Here is a 14,950-nt window from a genome sequence, read left to right on the forward strand (position 1 = left end):
AGGGGTCTCCCACTACGCACCGATAGTTAAGATATATGTACGGAAACTGGCGTTCAGGGCCAGTGTTCCTATCAGGCAACCTGTGTCGTTGGAAGCGTCATACATAAACAATGATAGAGGTAATGTATAAACATGTCTGGATGTGATGTATGTGTCCACGTGGGAATAGCACGGCCGTGAGCTCCGACGTGTGCAAAAGATATTTTTAGGTTATTGTGACGTATGTAGGTACGTCAACACTCCATACATGGGTTGGAGGAATGTTGTGACGTATGAATGATGCGTGGAAGAGGGCCTGCACACGTTACTAAACTATAAGCGATATGAAAAGGGAGGATTTCTAGTTCAGGAGGCTTTAGAGAAAAGAAGGAGGTTTTAGAGAGAAAAGGGCTCGAGGGAGAAAGATTTTACACATCTGATTAAGAGAGAATAAACACGAATAGATAATTTCTTCAGAAGTCGTTTGGGTTGTTCTGCACCGATACCAACAATACAAGTAAGAATATTTGCCAACAATGCACACAAATACTGGCGGACATTCAGAAACCATAACAGTTGATGGAGAACAATAGCATTTTGTGGGAAACACCAGAACAACAGAATCAATTTTAGCTCAAGTCCAACCAGAAACGTGGTATGCATGCAACCGCTTACTTAAGAATTACACATTCTTAAGTTTCATATTCCCCGGAGTTCTGGAGGTGAGATGGTGGAAATAGATATTTTTTTCGTTGGAATGAAATGGTCTTTTCGTTCGAACGAAATGTTTTGCGAGGCCGCGAAGAGTGCATTTCGTGGCCGCAAAAATATTTCGTTCGAACGAAAAGATTATTTTGTTTTCCACCGATACAAAACATCACCATGTCGCCTCCGTAATATATCGATTTGAAACTACGAGGTTACGAGGTGGGGAGTTAGAAATAGAAATATACCTCTTGTCATTGCCTCGTTTCTTTTGAACCTGGAAAAAAATGTCCAGAGATGCGAATACCGGTAAGCTACGTATCAGGTATAGACACAGGTAAAAAGTGTACTATTTTTGAAATATTGAGAATTTGTGTCATACCTTTTCGTATTGACTTTGCGTCTTTGCGTACCTAGGATCAGGTCACGACGACGACGACGACGACGACGACGACGACGACGACGACGACGACGACGACGACGACGACGACGACGACGACGACGACGACGACGACGACGACGACGACGACGACGACGACGACGACGACGACGACGACGACGACGACGACGACGACGACGACGACGACGACGACGACGACGACGACGACGACGACGACGACGACGACGACGACGACGACGACGACGACGACGACGACGACGACGACGACGACGACGACGACGACGACGACGACGATGACAGGAATGGTAATGATGACCAGCGTAGCAACGATACTTCCAAAATGGCCACATGTCAACAGTAGATTGGTCTCTAGATGGAAACAAACGATATGCTAAATATTTCCACGACTGAAGAACTAGTCGGAACCATATCGAAAAGTTGTATTTTGTATGTTGTATCTACGTGTGTTCATCTACTTACCACATGAGTTACAGGGTTATATCTGCGCTACCGATTGAATTATTGAGATGGCACGAATAAATTCCATAATCAAACGCCTGAACTGACTGAATAGTGGCATTTTTTAGAAGTTGTCGTTCTATTTGCTTCATTCTTAACACAACTAAGAGTTATCCCTTCTGATGGATTCGCGTCGTAGTTAATCGTGAATTTAGCAGTTTCTCCTAATTTTGCTGCTACGGATTGAACTTGCGCGGAGACCGTCGGTACATCTGTTGCATTTGAGCAATAAAGACAACATGCAGGAAATAAAGTGAAATAATAATAAACAGGTTGGATCTCTGAAAAATTATTCCCCCAAACCATGTTTCTTGCTTCTCTAAAAGGCACGAGGCACAGAGAAACGTTCGGAAACGTGTTTTTGTTCCCTGTTTCCATGTTCCCTGGGTCGCGTGTGTTGGACAGTTCCAAGTTCATAAAGGTTTTTTTACATAATTTACTCATACTTACATGGACCATCGATAGTAATACTACCAGAAACTGTTCCGCTATATTCGATAATGTACATGTATGAACACCTGAATCAGTTTTTTGTAAAACTGAGTTTGTCATTAGACTGTCCTGATAGATTGGCACCACTCCATTTATATATCAGTCCAGTTGCTTCACAGTACAGGAGAATTTACCATTAATAATCACATATGACGGTTCACAGCCTGAACCTTTTAAATTAAGAACTAAATGTATTTCATATCGCTTTACACTAAAAATGTTGCTGGGATTTTACTAATTAGGTTTCAATAACACACTCGACGACAGCATGGTGCCATTAACGGCATCACCCATATCTCGTAGATATCATTAAATAACTTCGTAAAAGGTTCACATTTCTCCAGCGTCATCGCGGCTAGAGCAATGTTCGATAACAACATTACTAGCACAAGTGTCGCATTAGCAACGTCTCGACTCAGCCTGTGCCAGATTTATAAATCTCATCCAATCAAATGGAATAATAGGTTCAATGTTCTTATATATTTAGGCTGGTATCTACCCGCGTCCGTACTGGGTATAATATTCAACGCGTTCACGTTGGTAGTTCTGAGGGAATTTAAATCCGATAATTATTTCCTCATCAAAATCCTTGCGGTAAACGATCTTTCATTCATGGTCGCTACGTTCATTCTCTATCCACTGAAAACTGCGTACATATACGCAGTTTTGGGAGATATCTTGTTTCGTGTTAATGACTGGCAGTTTGGATGGATTTTTATCACATTTGCCTTGCCATTTTTCTACATGTTTCAGATGACACGCAACTGGTGCGCTGTACTGCTCAGCCTTGAGCGGCTAATCGTTGTATTACTTCCAATCACATCTCGCAACTTCCGCAAAAAGTTATTATCACTATGGACAATGGTAACAATTTCATTGTTAGGTTTCTTTGGACATTTCATTCACTTTCTACCATCCCACAAATTACTATTTACGGACTGTCCCATCCAATGGCCATATATTTTTCGGCGGGCTAAACCCTATGGATTCTGGTATGAGTCACTATCCCAATTTGCCTGTTGGTTGTCATTGACGCTATTCTTATTTCGGCAACATTTTTCCGCCGGGCTATTCGACGTTCAGAACTCGGCGTAACTGATGAATCGTCTAGGATCGAAATGAGGGTGCTTAGAATGGTTTTATCAGTGGTTACGCTGTTCATCATTTGCGAAGGTTTAGGCTTTATCGATCGTCTAATGGGTTCAAAATACGTCCCACAGTTCGTGGGTATGAGACTGGTAGCGTTGGGATTTTCTATCATTGATTCATCCGCAAACTTTATCGTGTACTGTGTAACAAATGGGAAATTCAGAAAAGTAGCTATTGATATCATAGGCATCGTCTACTTTCATAATCAAACTAAAAGCGGACCAATCAAATAACCAGCATTTTGATTAGAAAATGTACACATATCACCATAAACCCTTCAATGTCTTATTATCTTATCTGATGATTTCAATGAATTTTTCATCTAAAGATATCAGCAATACAACGATGCAACATCGCGTCTTTTCAATCGTTGAAACCGACTCCTCGAGACCCGATGTTTATTGTCGTTAGCAGGCGAAATAAAACATACGCAAGTATAATACAACATAGAAAAATGTCACGTAGTTACACGATCTCAGAATATGTGACTAGAAGTAAATATAAATCGTATTACAGTAGGGGCCTCATCCACAATATTATCAACGGGGCCCGTACATATTAACAACAAATGGAAACACTGTCACGGTGCTAAGATCCGGAGTTCCAACTACGTACTTCGATTAAAACAAAATATTTGTAATTTCGACCGCCGATCACACGACTATATCTGTAATTTGGTCAAGCCCCCTGTTTCGCTCCCGGCAGATGTGGTGGGTTTGTAAGGAAAAAAAAAGAAAATCGAAACAAATCAAACGAAATCTACCGAAAAAATAGATGACAGGGTCCAGAGAAAAAGAGATCCATTTCTGGATTGTGAAACTGGAACAAAATGTGTAGAATGATTTTCACTTCACTATTCTCTATTGTGGTATAAGCTTCGTCCCTGGCGGCAGGCTAGTTCTGGTTCCAGCAAACTGCTGCAGATCTAATTAAAAAGCCCTACATCGTTGCAACGATGGGGGATATTAAGGATATCTTATTAATTGTTTTTATTCGCACAAGTTCCACAGTGATCCCAAAGATAGGTCGTTAGGATGACCGTTAAGTTTCTGCACAATGTAATGGCTCTATTTTACAAGTTGATAACCTGTCTGTAGGCTTGAATTCACGAGGAAGCGCCTGCGAACACTTCCGTCCTCACACCAATCATATTGAAAGTATATCTTAAAAACAACGTACTGGAATTTTAGATCAGGAGTTTAACGTCGCTAGTTCCAGTGCCAAAGCTCTATCATTTTGTGTGAATATTTTGTGTGAGTTTTGTGTGAACTCGTCCTTATCTCCTAATTAGCATAAAATATATACTACCCATCGAGACGGATGGAGTGGATCTTGGCGTGATTGTTCTGTGCGAAATATTTTGCAGTTGATATAGCATTGCAGTCAAGATTCATACACACAACACGCGCTTTGTAATTAGAAAAGCCTCGTGTTTTCAAGTACCACCAAACGTTTATGAAATAATTTTATAACAAGCTATTGACCCGAACTCAAGTTTTAATTTGCATTTATGAGATTTTATTCACGTACGTTACAAACCACTGTGCATATAATTTCGGCCTTGGTGTAGGTCCACTCGACCCAAATATTCACAGAAAACCGGCCCGAATTATTTCATTATGTTAAGGTACATCGCGAGAGTAAGGATGCATTTTTCATCGCTTTCTGAAGTAGTTATCATGTAAGTGATATCACAATATTTTCAAAGTAATATCTCTAAAATCGGTTATCGGTATATGAATGATTATGATATCGCCTACCGAATACTCTCCTCTATTTCAGATCGGGTAAGACACGCTAGCCGTCTACGTACGTCAGATTACATTCCAATTTTTTACCTTCGTCAATATATGACTAACGTAGACTAGGCCTTAACACTTTCGATAAATTCAGAATGATTTTCGACAGAAATTATCACCTTTAACCGCTAAAATCTCTCGTTTTACTGATCATAAATTCCATGGAAATTATTCACGCTTATTATTAACTATTACATTTTACTAAATTCAACCTCACTTGCCAGAGTATGTATCTGTCGATATATTTCATTCGATGCATGCTTTTCGAACTCGAGTTATCTTTTTATTCATCAGCTGTAGGTGTGATTGTAACGGGCCAGTTTGCTTACGGTAAGTTATCATTTTACATAATTCACAAATAAATGAGGCGAATGTCGTATGCAAATTTTCAACAGCATATTCTAGGGTATGCCCGCTGATTTGAGCCATATCGTAAAGTTTCTGGTGTGTAAATCAGAGCGATCAAAAAGCTGGAAAATTACCTCCCTCGGCAGGGATTCGAACCTTATGACATCGCTAGACTCGGCACAAAACCCTGCCACACTAGACCGGGTGCGGAGGCGCAGTAATACCGCACGAAACATTGCGGCACCAATCAGATTGCTCGTTGCACAGGCACTTGAATATGGGCTTTGATAATGGATAAATATTTGATAATTTACCAGCGATACGTTAATCCTACTTCGATAGATAGTGTTCGGCTGTCCCGATAACTGCGGGTAGATTTAAGCAATACGGAGATAGGATCGTTTCCAGCCTTTCTGTATAGTATAGCTAAACGACGGGCGCGCGTTGCATCATGGGTAAATTTATTATAAAACATGGCGGATTATCGAAGTAGGAACAACGTATCGCTGGTAAATTATCAAATATTTATCCATTATCAAAGCCCATATTCAAGTGCCTGTGCTCGTTGTATAATCGATGAGGCATATTTCACGGATTATAAACCGATAAATTAAAAAACTCAGGCTGAAATAAAATAGGAAATATGATTAGCTAATAATGACATCCTCTAAGTTTCGCATGTAGCTGTGTACTCCGGCTAGCATAACGGGTTTTCGAACCGCGGCGAGTCTCGATACCATCAGGTTCGAATCCCTGCCGGGGTAGGATGGAAAATTACCAAGAAACTGGGTACTTTGGCGTGCCCTCATTTGCATGTTAGAAATGGTATTCTGCCATGATATCATAAAGTCTAAAACCAGATTACGTATTCTATTTGTCTTATAGTCCATATACATGTATATATGAAATGGCAGTCGGCATAGCAATATGCTCGGCGAGCAAATAGATTTAGATGACAAATCCCAAAAGTTTCTAGAATTTTACGTATATTAAACGTTTATTCTATGCTACACCCGGTTACCTGATCTAATCCTTAAAACCATTTTCCAAACGGGATTGAAGTAAGCTAGCTTAAACGTCGAACAAAACCAAAACATTTGTTTGGATTTTTGTTATGATTTTAATGAAATGTGAATGATCATTCTACCTGTCACACGTCGCTCGCCTAATTCGACAATCACCAATCACTTTCTTTTTTTAGGATGTGAACTCTCAGCTTCTAAGCTCAATGCTGGACAAATCAGCCAACTGGTTACCAGATACAACGAAATGAGGTCTTCATTACGTTCATCTGATGGATGGAAAGTTGTAAGTACTGTATACTCCTCAGTCTAATACCATTCAACGAAAAGAAAGCCGTACCTCAAATTCGAGATTTTTTTTCAGATATCAACCATTATATGATAATGAAATGATATTTTCCCCACCTTTTCCAGGAATGGGATCACGAACTAGCAAAAAGAGCTCAAGCGTTTGCAAATAAATGTGTATTTGGTCATGGCCTGATGACGAGGTAATGCATTGAGCTGATTTCAGTCTAAAAACACAATTTCAATTTTTCAAGCAAATTCCATATGATGCCATGTTTATTCAATACTTGCTTCGGATAAGACCCCAGTTCACTAATTTTGAAAGATATTTTGGTAACTTCGGCAGAATTTCAATAAAAAAGTGAATAGTAACACTCATATAGAATTTCCAACGAACGAAATAGAAAATAAGAAACATTCGAAGAATTCTTGACCGACTGAACTATTCTAGATGTGATGGTACAGTAATCGGTCAGAATGCTGCCATGTTGAGTAGTTTTACCAACGGTATCAAACCGGGAATAGAAGGCTGGTGGGCCGAAGCTAAAGACTACAATCATTCCGCGGACAAATGTTCCGGCGTATGTGGCCATTACCGGCAGGTAAGATTATTCCAAACATTTTCTTACATGTGTTCATTAATAACAAGAACAATCTGTCTTAGATTTAGTCACCTAATCAGGGGCGGATTCAAGGGAGCATGGAGAGCGCTCCCCCATCAAATGGTGCCCTAAAAAAAATTTCAAAGAAATTTCTTTTTAAGTTTCTTCTAAAACTAAACCATCCTTATTGGGTGTTTCAAAAGTTTGGTTAATTTTTTTCCGGTGAATTTCCACCAGAAAAGCCCAGATAGGTCTAAAATTGTATTGGGCAATTTTCTGAGGTACCCGCTCTAGGGGCTTCGTACCTTCGGTGCCCTTATTTATCGTGATGTGCCCTGCTCCCCTCCTTTATTAGACCCTAGATTCGCTCCTGCTTCCTAATCGAATAAGTTTAAATCAAACTTAGTTTGTCAAAATATCTCACGATTGTGAGACAACGCCTCTTTCCATTTGAAATTTGGAATATTTGGGGGTGGGGTCTTATATGAAACTCAGTTCTCCGCGTCTATCCCTGAAGATGTGAAATTTTCTATTTGCAGATGGCGTATTCAAAGGTTTACAAGTTTGGTTGTGGTTACAAATTCTGCCCCACTATGACATTTCAATCATCGGGAATCAAACGCAAAAATTACTATTCGTATATCTGCAACTATGACCGGTAGGTTCCCTTTCGTTGGTTAGTGCATGAACGAATTAAGAAAATGGAAATATGATAATATTGATTATGAAAAGCTAAAAAATTCAATCTACCTTCTGAGGTTGATTTCGGTGCTAAATGAGAAGGATTGAAAGGGTTTGGGCATTTACTGGAGCAAATTTCGCAATATCGTATTTCATTGTTGTCTGGGCTGTTGAAGCAACCGTATGTCTCATTTCCATGGCCAAAAACGTTTGAAAATGTAGCCCAGGCTCTTGCTTTTGTGTAAACGCTTGGCCCGTTCTTAATTGGAACGGGCTAGATTTTAGATAACGTAGTGTGAACATGGTTCTATAGTGATAGTGTGTACGCTGTTGATGGCAAGTCTCCGGCACTGACCGAAAAACAACCCCCGAAATAACGTGCATTACTTATATATATATATATATTTTTTGTATTGTTTTGAAGGGCGATGCCAGGTTCGGGAAAAGGTATTTACAAAACTGGTTCCTCGTGCACCAAATGCAGCAAGGATCACGATTCCAATAATGCCGTCAAGTGCGACCGATCATCAAAGACTTGTTCTGGTAAGTGAATTCTAATCCAGTGCCACGCGGGGCAGGCTAAAGACCATGAGGTATGTTCCAGAACCATTCCGCGTGTGTTCCAGACCCATTCCGCGTGTGCAGCCTACACAGTTCAATACACCTTGCTCTTTATTGTGCCTTAATATATTGTTTACGCCATTGGCTTAATACAATACAGGAAAGGAAAAAGATAAGTGTCACAACAATAGAATAAAACGATTATCACTAATTTATCAAAAATACTCATGTTTTCACAAGGATAAACGAAGATTTAAAAAAGAATGTCAATAGCTCCATTCAAAGTCTAATACATGTAATCGACATCTAAAATGCTCTGTAAAATCAGTTATTCATTTAGTAGTTTCTATTTCGTCAAAAGCCTACTTTTGACCGGTTTTTATTTTAACTGCTGCCATCGCTATCTTTGTCGTGTGTTGTGCTTTTTGCCGAAAAATTCTGCTCAACAATGAAGCATAGTTGAGTTATATTTTGGTTTGAGATCTGATTAATTTTAGTAATGCCGAACACGTGGAAGTACGCATTGTCCCTGCCTCAAATTTACGATACATTTGAAATTATCTCACAGTTTGACCACAGCACAGTGTCGAATTGACACTTTGTCTGTGCTATATTGTAAATACATGTATGAAATGTTAGTAGAGTTGGCTTAATGGCTAACAAATTGTATGGACTATTTTAGGTACTTACATGTGCAAATATGGAACTTGTCATAGACGTGAGTTAAATTTATGTTGCGTCAGTTGTAAAAAAATGTTTCTATAATCTATGTTGAGATTTTCTAGTTACTTGTGATTATCAATGTGCATAAAAGTAACAATCTATGATTACGGCTTCCAGTCCACAAGGACTTACAGGGTATTGAGATACACTATATTTCTAGAACAGTATTTTGTATATTTAGAATGCAACATGGATCGAGGAGTTTGTAGTGGACACGGAATACCGGACCCGAATAACGGATGTAAATGTAAATGCGACGCGAAATACAGCGGAAAGCAATGTCAATGTAAGAAAGAAATTAATTTGATTTTTCAGTCCAAGGTAGAACTGCTCGGTGTGTGAAGAACGCTAGATCGACTAGAGGTACAATGAGGAACTGCAAATGATTGCAGACGTTCACACGATAAAACATGCGAAGAGATAAAATTCCTTTTAACTTTTTCAACCACTTAAACACATTAGCCATAGTTTTAATCAGTAAATTTAGATAGCTGTATAAATCCAATTATCAACAAGGGATGAGGATGAGCTTTGGAAAATATCGATTGACCGGTATGCCGTTATCATGCCGTTCTATCTAGGTGGGTATTTTAGTGCGGGTCCTGTGCGGTAAATCTGAAGCCGCATAATTTATGCAAATAGCATTGTCAGACATATTGATAATATCAAGTAAACAGGAATCATCTCTAAACCCAGACTTGAACTTTAATCGGTCTAAATTCAAGTGAATTCTATTGTCCGATTTCGTTATAAGTAGATTACTATTCTTCAATGTTGCTTTGTCACCTTCGTGCTTGTGGTTCCAGGTGAAGATTCGTTTCTATGGTGCGCTGGTTCCGTAGATTTATGTCCAATCGATAAAGGTACAAGGGACATATGTAAATACACATGCCGCAAGGAGTAAGTAGTCAAAACATCATAACACGGGTGGTCCTGCACATTACTATAAAAAAGTCTCCAACAAGCTCTTGCGTTTCATCGTAGGATCCTCACTGATTATCTATTTCAAGGGTGCAGGCTGACCGTACCCGGAGCCGCATTTTCATTGTATCGTCGCGCAAATCAAACATGATCGATGTTTTTTATGACAAAAAACCATTTAAAATTTCATTCTAGAATTCCAGAATGCAGGTAGATAAATCTACACACTTAAGGGACCCGCAATAGAATTCAACCGCTGCCGGAGAACGAGCGCACAATTACATCGGTCCCGAATGAGCATCGAGCGAAGCGAGTCAAATCAATCCAAATCCATAGCCGCGGAAACTGCATATTTTGTATATAACGATGATAGTAATAGTTTACATATCGGGTGTCCCAAAAATAGTGAACCGTTTTCTGACGACAATATCGCAAATACATTTACATACGGGTTTTTCAAAATCGATAACTAAAAATTTAGATTAATTATTTTCATCAAGAAGTTTGATATATAACCGCAGTGAACATGGAATGGATAATAATATCTAAAACACTACGAATATTTACCAAGTATGATAAAAAGTTAATGAATATTACTACGAAGGACTACATAGTTAATATAAGTTATTCATTTACGATCCCCTATCCTCATTTCATCAACACTCTCCTTATATTTTGCAACTTCGATTCAGTAATATAATAGTCATTTCTAACGTATTTATTTATCCATACATTTGCCTGTATAATGTATGCATATATTCGAACTATTTGAATAAACGAATACAAAGATATAAGACTAAGATGGACTTGGGTAATCACTCTTTATCAGTTCCAATACTCGAAAAAACATTAAGTCATCTAGAGAATATGTCACTTTCTATGGAATGTTACGTCATTACGTCGTTAAAAAAATCAATCTTGTAGCGCCACCTACCCAGGTCCGTGCCAAGGGGTATTCAGGGGTAGCGAACTCACGCTAAAAAAATTTTCAAAGTGCCCTTCAAAAAGTCAGCGTCTTATGGTTCAAGATTTTTCGAAATTTGGATACAATTTTCATGTTTTTTTTGGGAAATGATAAGTAATCCATTTTCTAATGGTGTACTCAGGTACCCGGGCGCCATCACATTTAAGATCTGCCCTTTTTCAATATGAAAGTGCCCCTTTTTACGGTTAAAAGTGCTACCAAACTTCGAAAATAATCTATTACTTAATAGTTGGATGAAGCCACTTCGATGAAACTCGATAGACATGTACCCAATATCAGAAGTGAACCCTATATAATTAATTCCTAATCTTTCCACTTGTGGCGTAAATCGCCAAAAGCCATTTCAGTATATGTTTTTCGAGCTTAATGCAGCAATTTCACTGAATCCCGGAGCTTGGTGCATCAGTAAAAATGTATTGTGGTGAAAAAGTAAGCATACAGTACTGCGATGAGAAACGTCGTAATTGTATCATATGATACAATATGGTGGGAATTTTCAGTCGTGACCCACTCGCGTAGGGGCCTATACATTGAGATTGCGCACAGCAATCAAAACAACTTATTTTCCGAAATCAACACTTTTTCGGAAAGTGACGTTTCGCGAAACAATGTTTCTTGATTCGAACTGAGGTCGAAAAACAAATGAGAAAAACATTTCTGTTTCGTTTGTTTTTGCTTTACTCGGTCGGATCTTAGTTTGCCAAGACTAACCCTATTGGATTATTCATTTGACCCCACGACGGGACGGCCTTTGGAGTGTTGCCCGCACACGGTAAGCAGCCGAGCTGCCGAGGCTGTTGCCGTTTAGGTGTTTATTTCGTGCTGTATTAGTTGCTTTCGTAATGTAAGGCGTTGGGGGTTCTATGAAATCAGTTATATTTTTCAGAAGGCCTCTTACGTGATCCACCCCTGGGACGTTATCCAGTTGTTGTTATTTCGACGACCTTCCCCTCTTCCTGTCTCTTACCTGGGCCAACGACGTTTTTACTCACAATTGTTTCATCACAGGGCACATCGTAGATGCAATAGCTCGGTGGATCGAAATCGTTTGGTTTAACGTCGTCGCTTTAGTTAAACGTTCGACCTGCTGGACCAATTCAGGCAATTGTTTCGCTTGAACGTTCATCAAGTTATAGATATCATCGGGACCAGACATCTGAGGCAAAGCGCACTTTAATATCTTCGCGATTTCTTTCATGAAACACAAATCTAAACCTAAAACCGAGAATATCCAGGAATTGATTAAATGTATGTTTGTATGTATATTATTTGATCCTCAATTATAATTACAAATACAATTTATAGCAAATAAGTAGATTGATGATGAGGGGCCAAAACAGAGCGTACTAAGAAATCTAACTCGATTCCCGCTGAGCTCAGATAAAATGTAAAATTGAGTAATTGGTGTAGTTTCCTTCTGAAATGCATTATCTTAGATTTATCTGGATTGACGGACAGTTTCCATATCTTGCACCAATCTGAAAGTTGGTTAATCATGATCTAGAGAAGCTGTTCGTCCTCAGCTAGGAGAACATCATCTGCATCTAGAAGTATTGGTAGTTTCAAGTCTTCAACAGCGACCCCAAGATCCAAGGATTTAATCTTAGTATTCGGCAGTATCATTCATTAACTTCGCCATATCACAGAGTTATATTGTGCCATGAAACCCCAAAAGCTGAAATATTCATACACATTTCCTACATTGCCACAATACGGAGCATGGCCATTTCTGCTTCCTGCTGCTTCGCGTAAATCCCGCGCAACCGCGCGTGTTGATATAAAGAAAATGAATTTGGTTATAAGCAGTTACCTTGACGGACTACACATGAGCTAGGGAAACTATCTGTCAGGTGTCCATTTATCTTTACACGAACATTATTTTCTCTGTGCATTCTTTAGATTTTCATCATTCTTCAAAATCATCCGCGAGGCGAACCAACCTATAGATGTTTCCGGGAAATCAAGACATTTAATCCAACATTTACGATATACGTAACGATTACGATTTCGTTTGATATAGCAATTTCTGAATGTATCGTACCTTTGGTGGCATGCCTACAGCATCCTCGCATCCTGGGGTCTAATTACCGCCCGCTGAAAGCTGACGACAATACATTGGTCTATTACATTGCCCAATGTTTCGGAAGCGATATCATACACTCGTTTTGAAGCATGATCCCCAAACCGTTTAGATTTTAGCGTATCTTAGTTAAAGGATTACTAGTGACGACGCATAGTAAGTAAAATAACTCCTACTAAAAATTTTAAACGAGCGATTTTTATTTCAAATGAACTACAGCATGGCAGATTTGGGTTCTAATTTCTGGTTCTGACTAGCGCCATCAAACTAGAAATTTCAGAATATGGAGCTGTCAAATGCCGTATTGAATTTATGATTTTGGAATTTTCCCATCGATACGTCGGCTTTCGTTGTCTCCCAAATGGCCAATCAGTATAATTCTCGTTGAACGTTGGTAATTTCAATGTGGGTAGCTGTGGGGTCTTTCTTGGATGATTTTTCTCGAATTTTGCCTCGATTCCTGGACTAGCCGCATCTCGTCGAATCGTGATTCGATTTCGGATGATGTCGTCTTCGTAGTTCAATTAAATAGTCATCTTATCGTTATTTCATTCATTTTATTGTGGGAAATTTCCGTGCTCTAGCATCATATTGATGGCTAGAAATCATTACAAAAATCCATTCTAGGCCGTGGAATGGCATTATTGATTGGTCCAAAAACGAGGTAAAGAAATTGTAATTTGATCATGTCTTCGAATTTTGATAGCATATATTTCCGAAAAAATGTGAGTAAATATAAAACATAGCCGCAAAGCAGTCAACGCCTAGCAGCATCATTAATATGCAAACCTTTGGAAATTATGAATAGAAATGAAGAAATTCTTTATAGTCGGAATTTGAACCTGATAAACTGGTACATCAATATAGTAGTAAGAACTGACAAATTACTTTAGATATGACGGAAGACACTATGTACATGTAGTATGACAACATTTAATCGTTTGAAAAAGTTTTCGAAATATTTGCCAGCCTACGCTCGTTTTCCTAATCGGCCGCAGCTCAAAAACCAGACAAGGGTTTTTCCAAAAGCTCTCCGGATACATATATACACGAACAAATTGATCATAGAATTTACGGTGTGTAAAAATTGACCCGAATGATACGGTCGATATTTCCTGCCCTCATTTGCTGGTAAAATCGCCGGCAAAAATGTGTTAAGTACATCCATCATATATTCAACCATATATATCATATTTAAAACCAGTATCGTAAGTGTAATCTGGCGACCTTGTTTACTACTAGTGGAGCTTACATGTTCGACCATTTGTTGAAGTTTCTGGCGCACATGAACCGCTTCGATCACTAATATGAACATATGAACGTTACACGCTAAAACAAAGGCACCCGGCATAAACTTAAGCACAACCTTACCGAATACAAAATCGTAATACATTGCGTATTGCTTATTGAGAAGCAGTAACTTTTTCTGATCGATATACGTACACGGTTGATCGGGATTGACTACGTACGTCTCTTTATCCCAAATCGTCGGTATATCAAAGATAAAAGTTGCAAGCCAAGTCGCAAGAGATATACGAAACGCATTTTGAATTGTACATATTCGTCTGGCAGATAGCGGGTATCTTATGGCCACATAGCGATCAATACTTAATGCAAAAAGCAACCAAGGACTCGTTGTCGTGGTCATCTGGAATATGGCATCTATATAAAGATAAATATGGTGGAAGTACTGTTG

The 14,950-nt window shown here is 39.0% G+C and overlaps 1 protein-coding gene across 1 annotated transcript; it reads left to right on the forward strand.

Moving 5' to 3' along the window:
* Positions 1-5,338: 5,338 nt before the first annotated feature.
* Positions 5,339-10,839, forward strand: LOC141902656 (GLIPR1-like protein 1). Its single transcript, XM_074790488.1, has 10 exons — positions 5,339-5,373; positions 6,593-6,699; positions 6,828-6,904; positions 7,153-7,303; positions 7,843-7,961; positions 8,409-8,527; positions 9,228-9,263; positions 9,450-9,554; positions 10,075-10,168; positions 10,385-10,839. Exons 2-10 carry the CDS (start codon positions 6,661-6,663, stop codon positions 10,401-10,403), a joined length of 759 nt encoding a protein of 252 aa, XP_074646589.1. The 5' UTR covers positions 5,339-5,373; positions 6,593-6,660; the 3' UTR covers positions 10,404-10,839.
* The last annotated feature ends 4,111 nt before the right edge of the window (positions 10,840-14,950 follow it).

The sequence above is a fragment of the Tubulanus polymorphus genome, chromosome 3, assembly GCF_964204645.1.
Source record: "Tubulanus polymorphus chromosome 3, tnTubPoly1.2, whole genome shotgun sequence".
Taxonomy (NCBI): domain Eukaryota; kingdom Metazoa; phylum Nemertea; class Palaeonemertea; order Tubulaniformes; family Tubulanidae; genus Tubulanus; species Tubulanus polymorphus.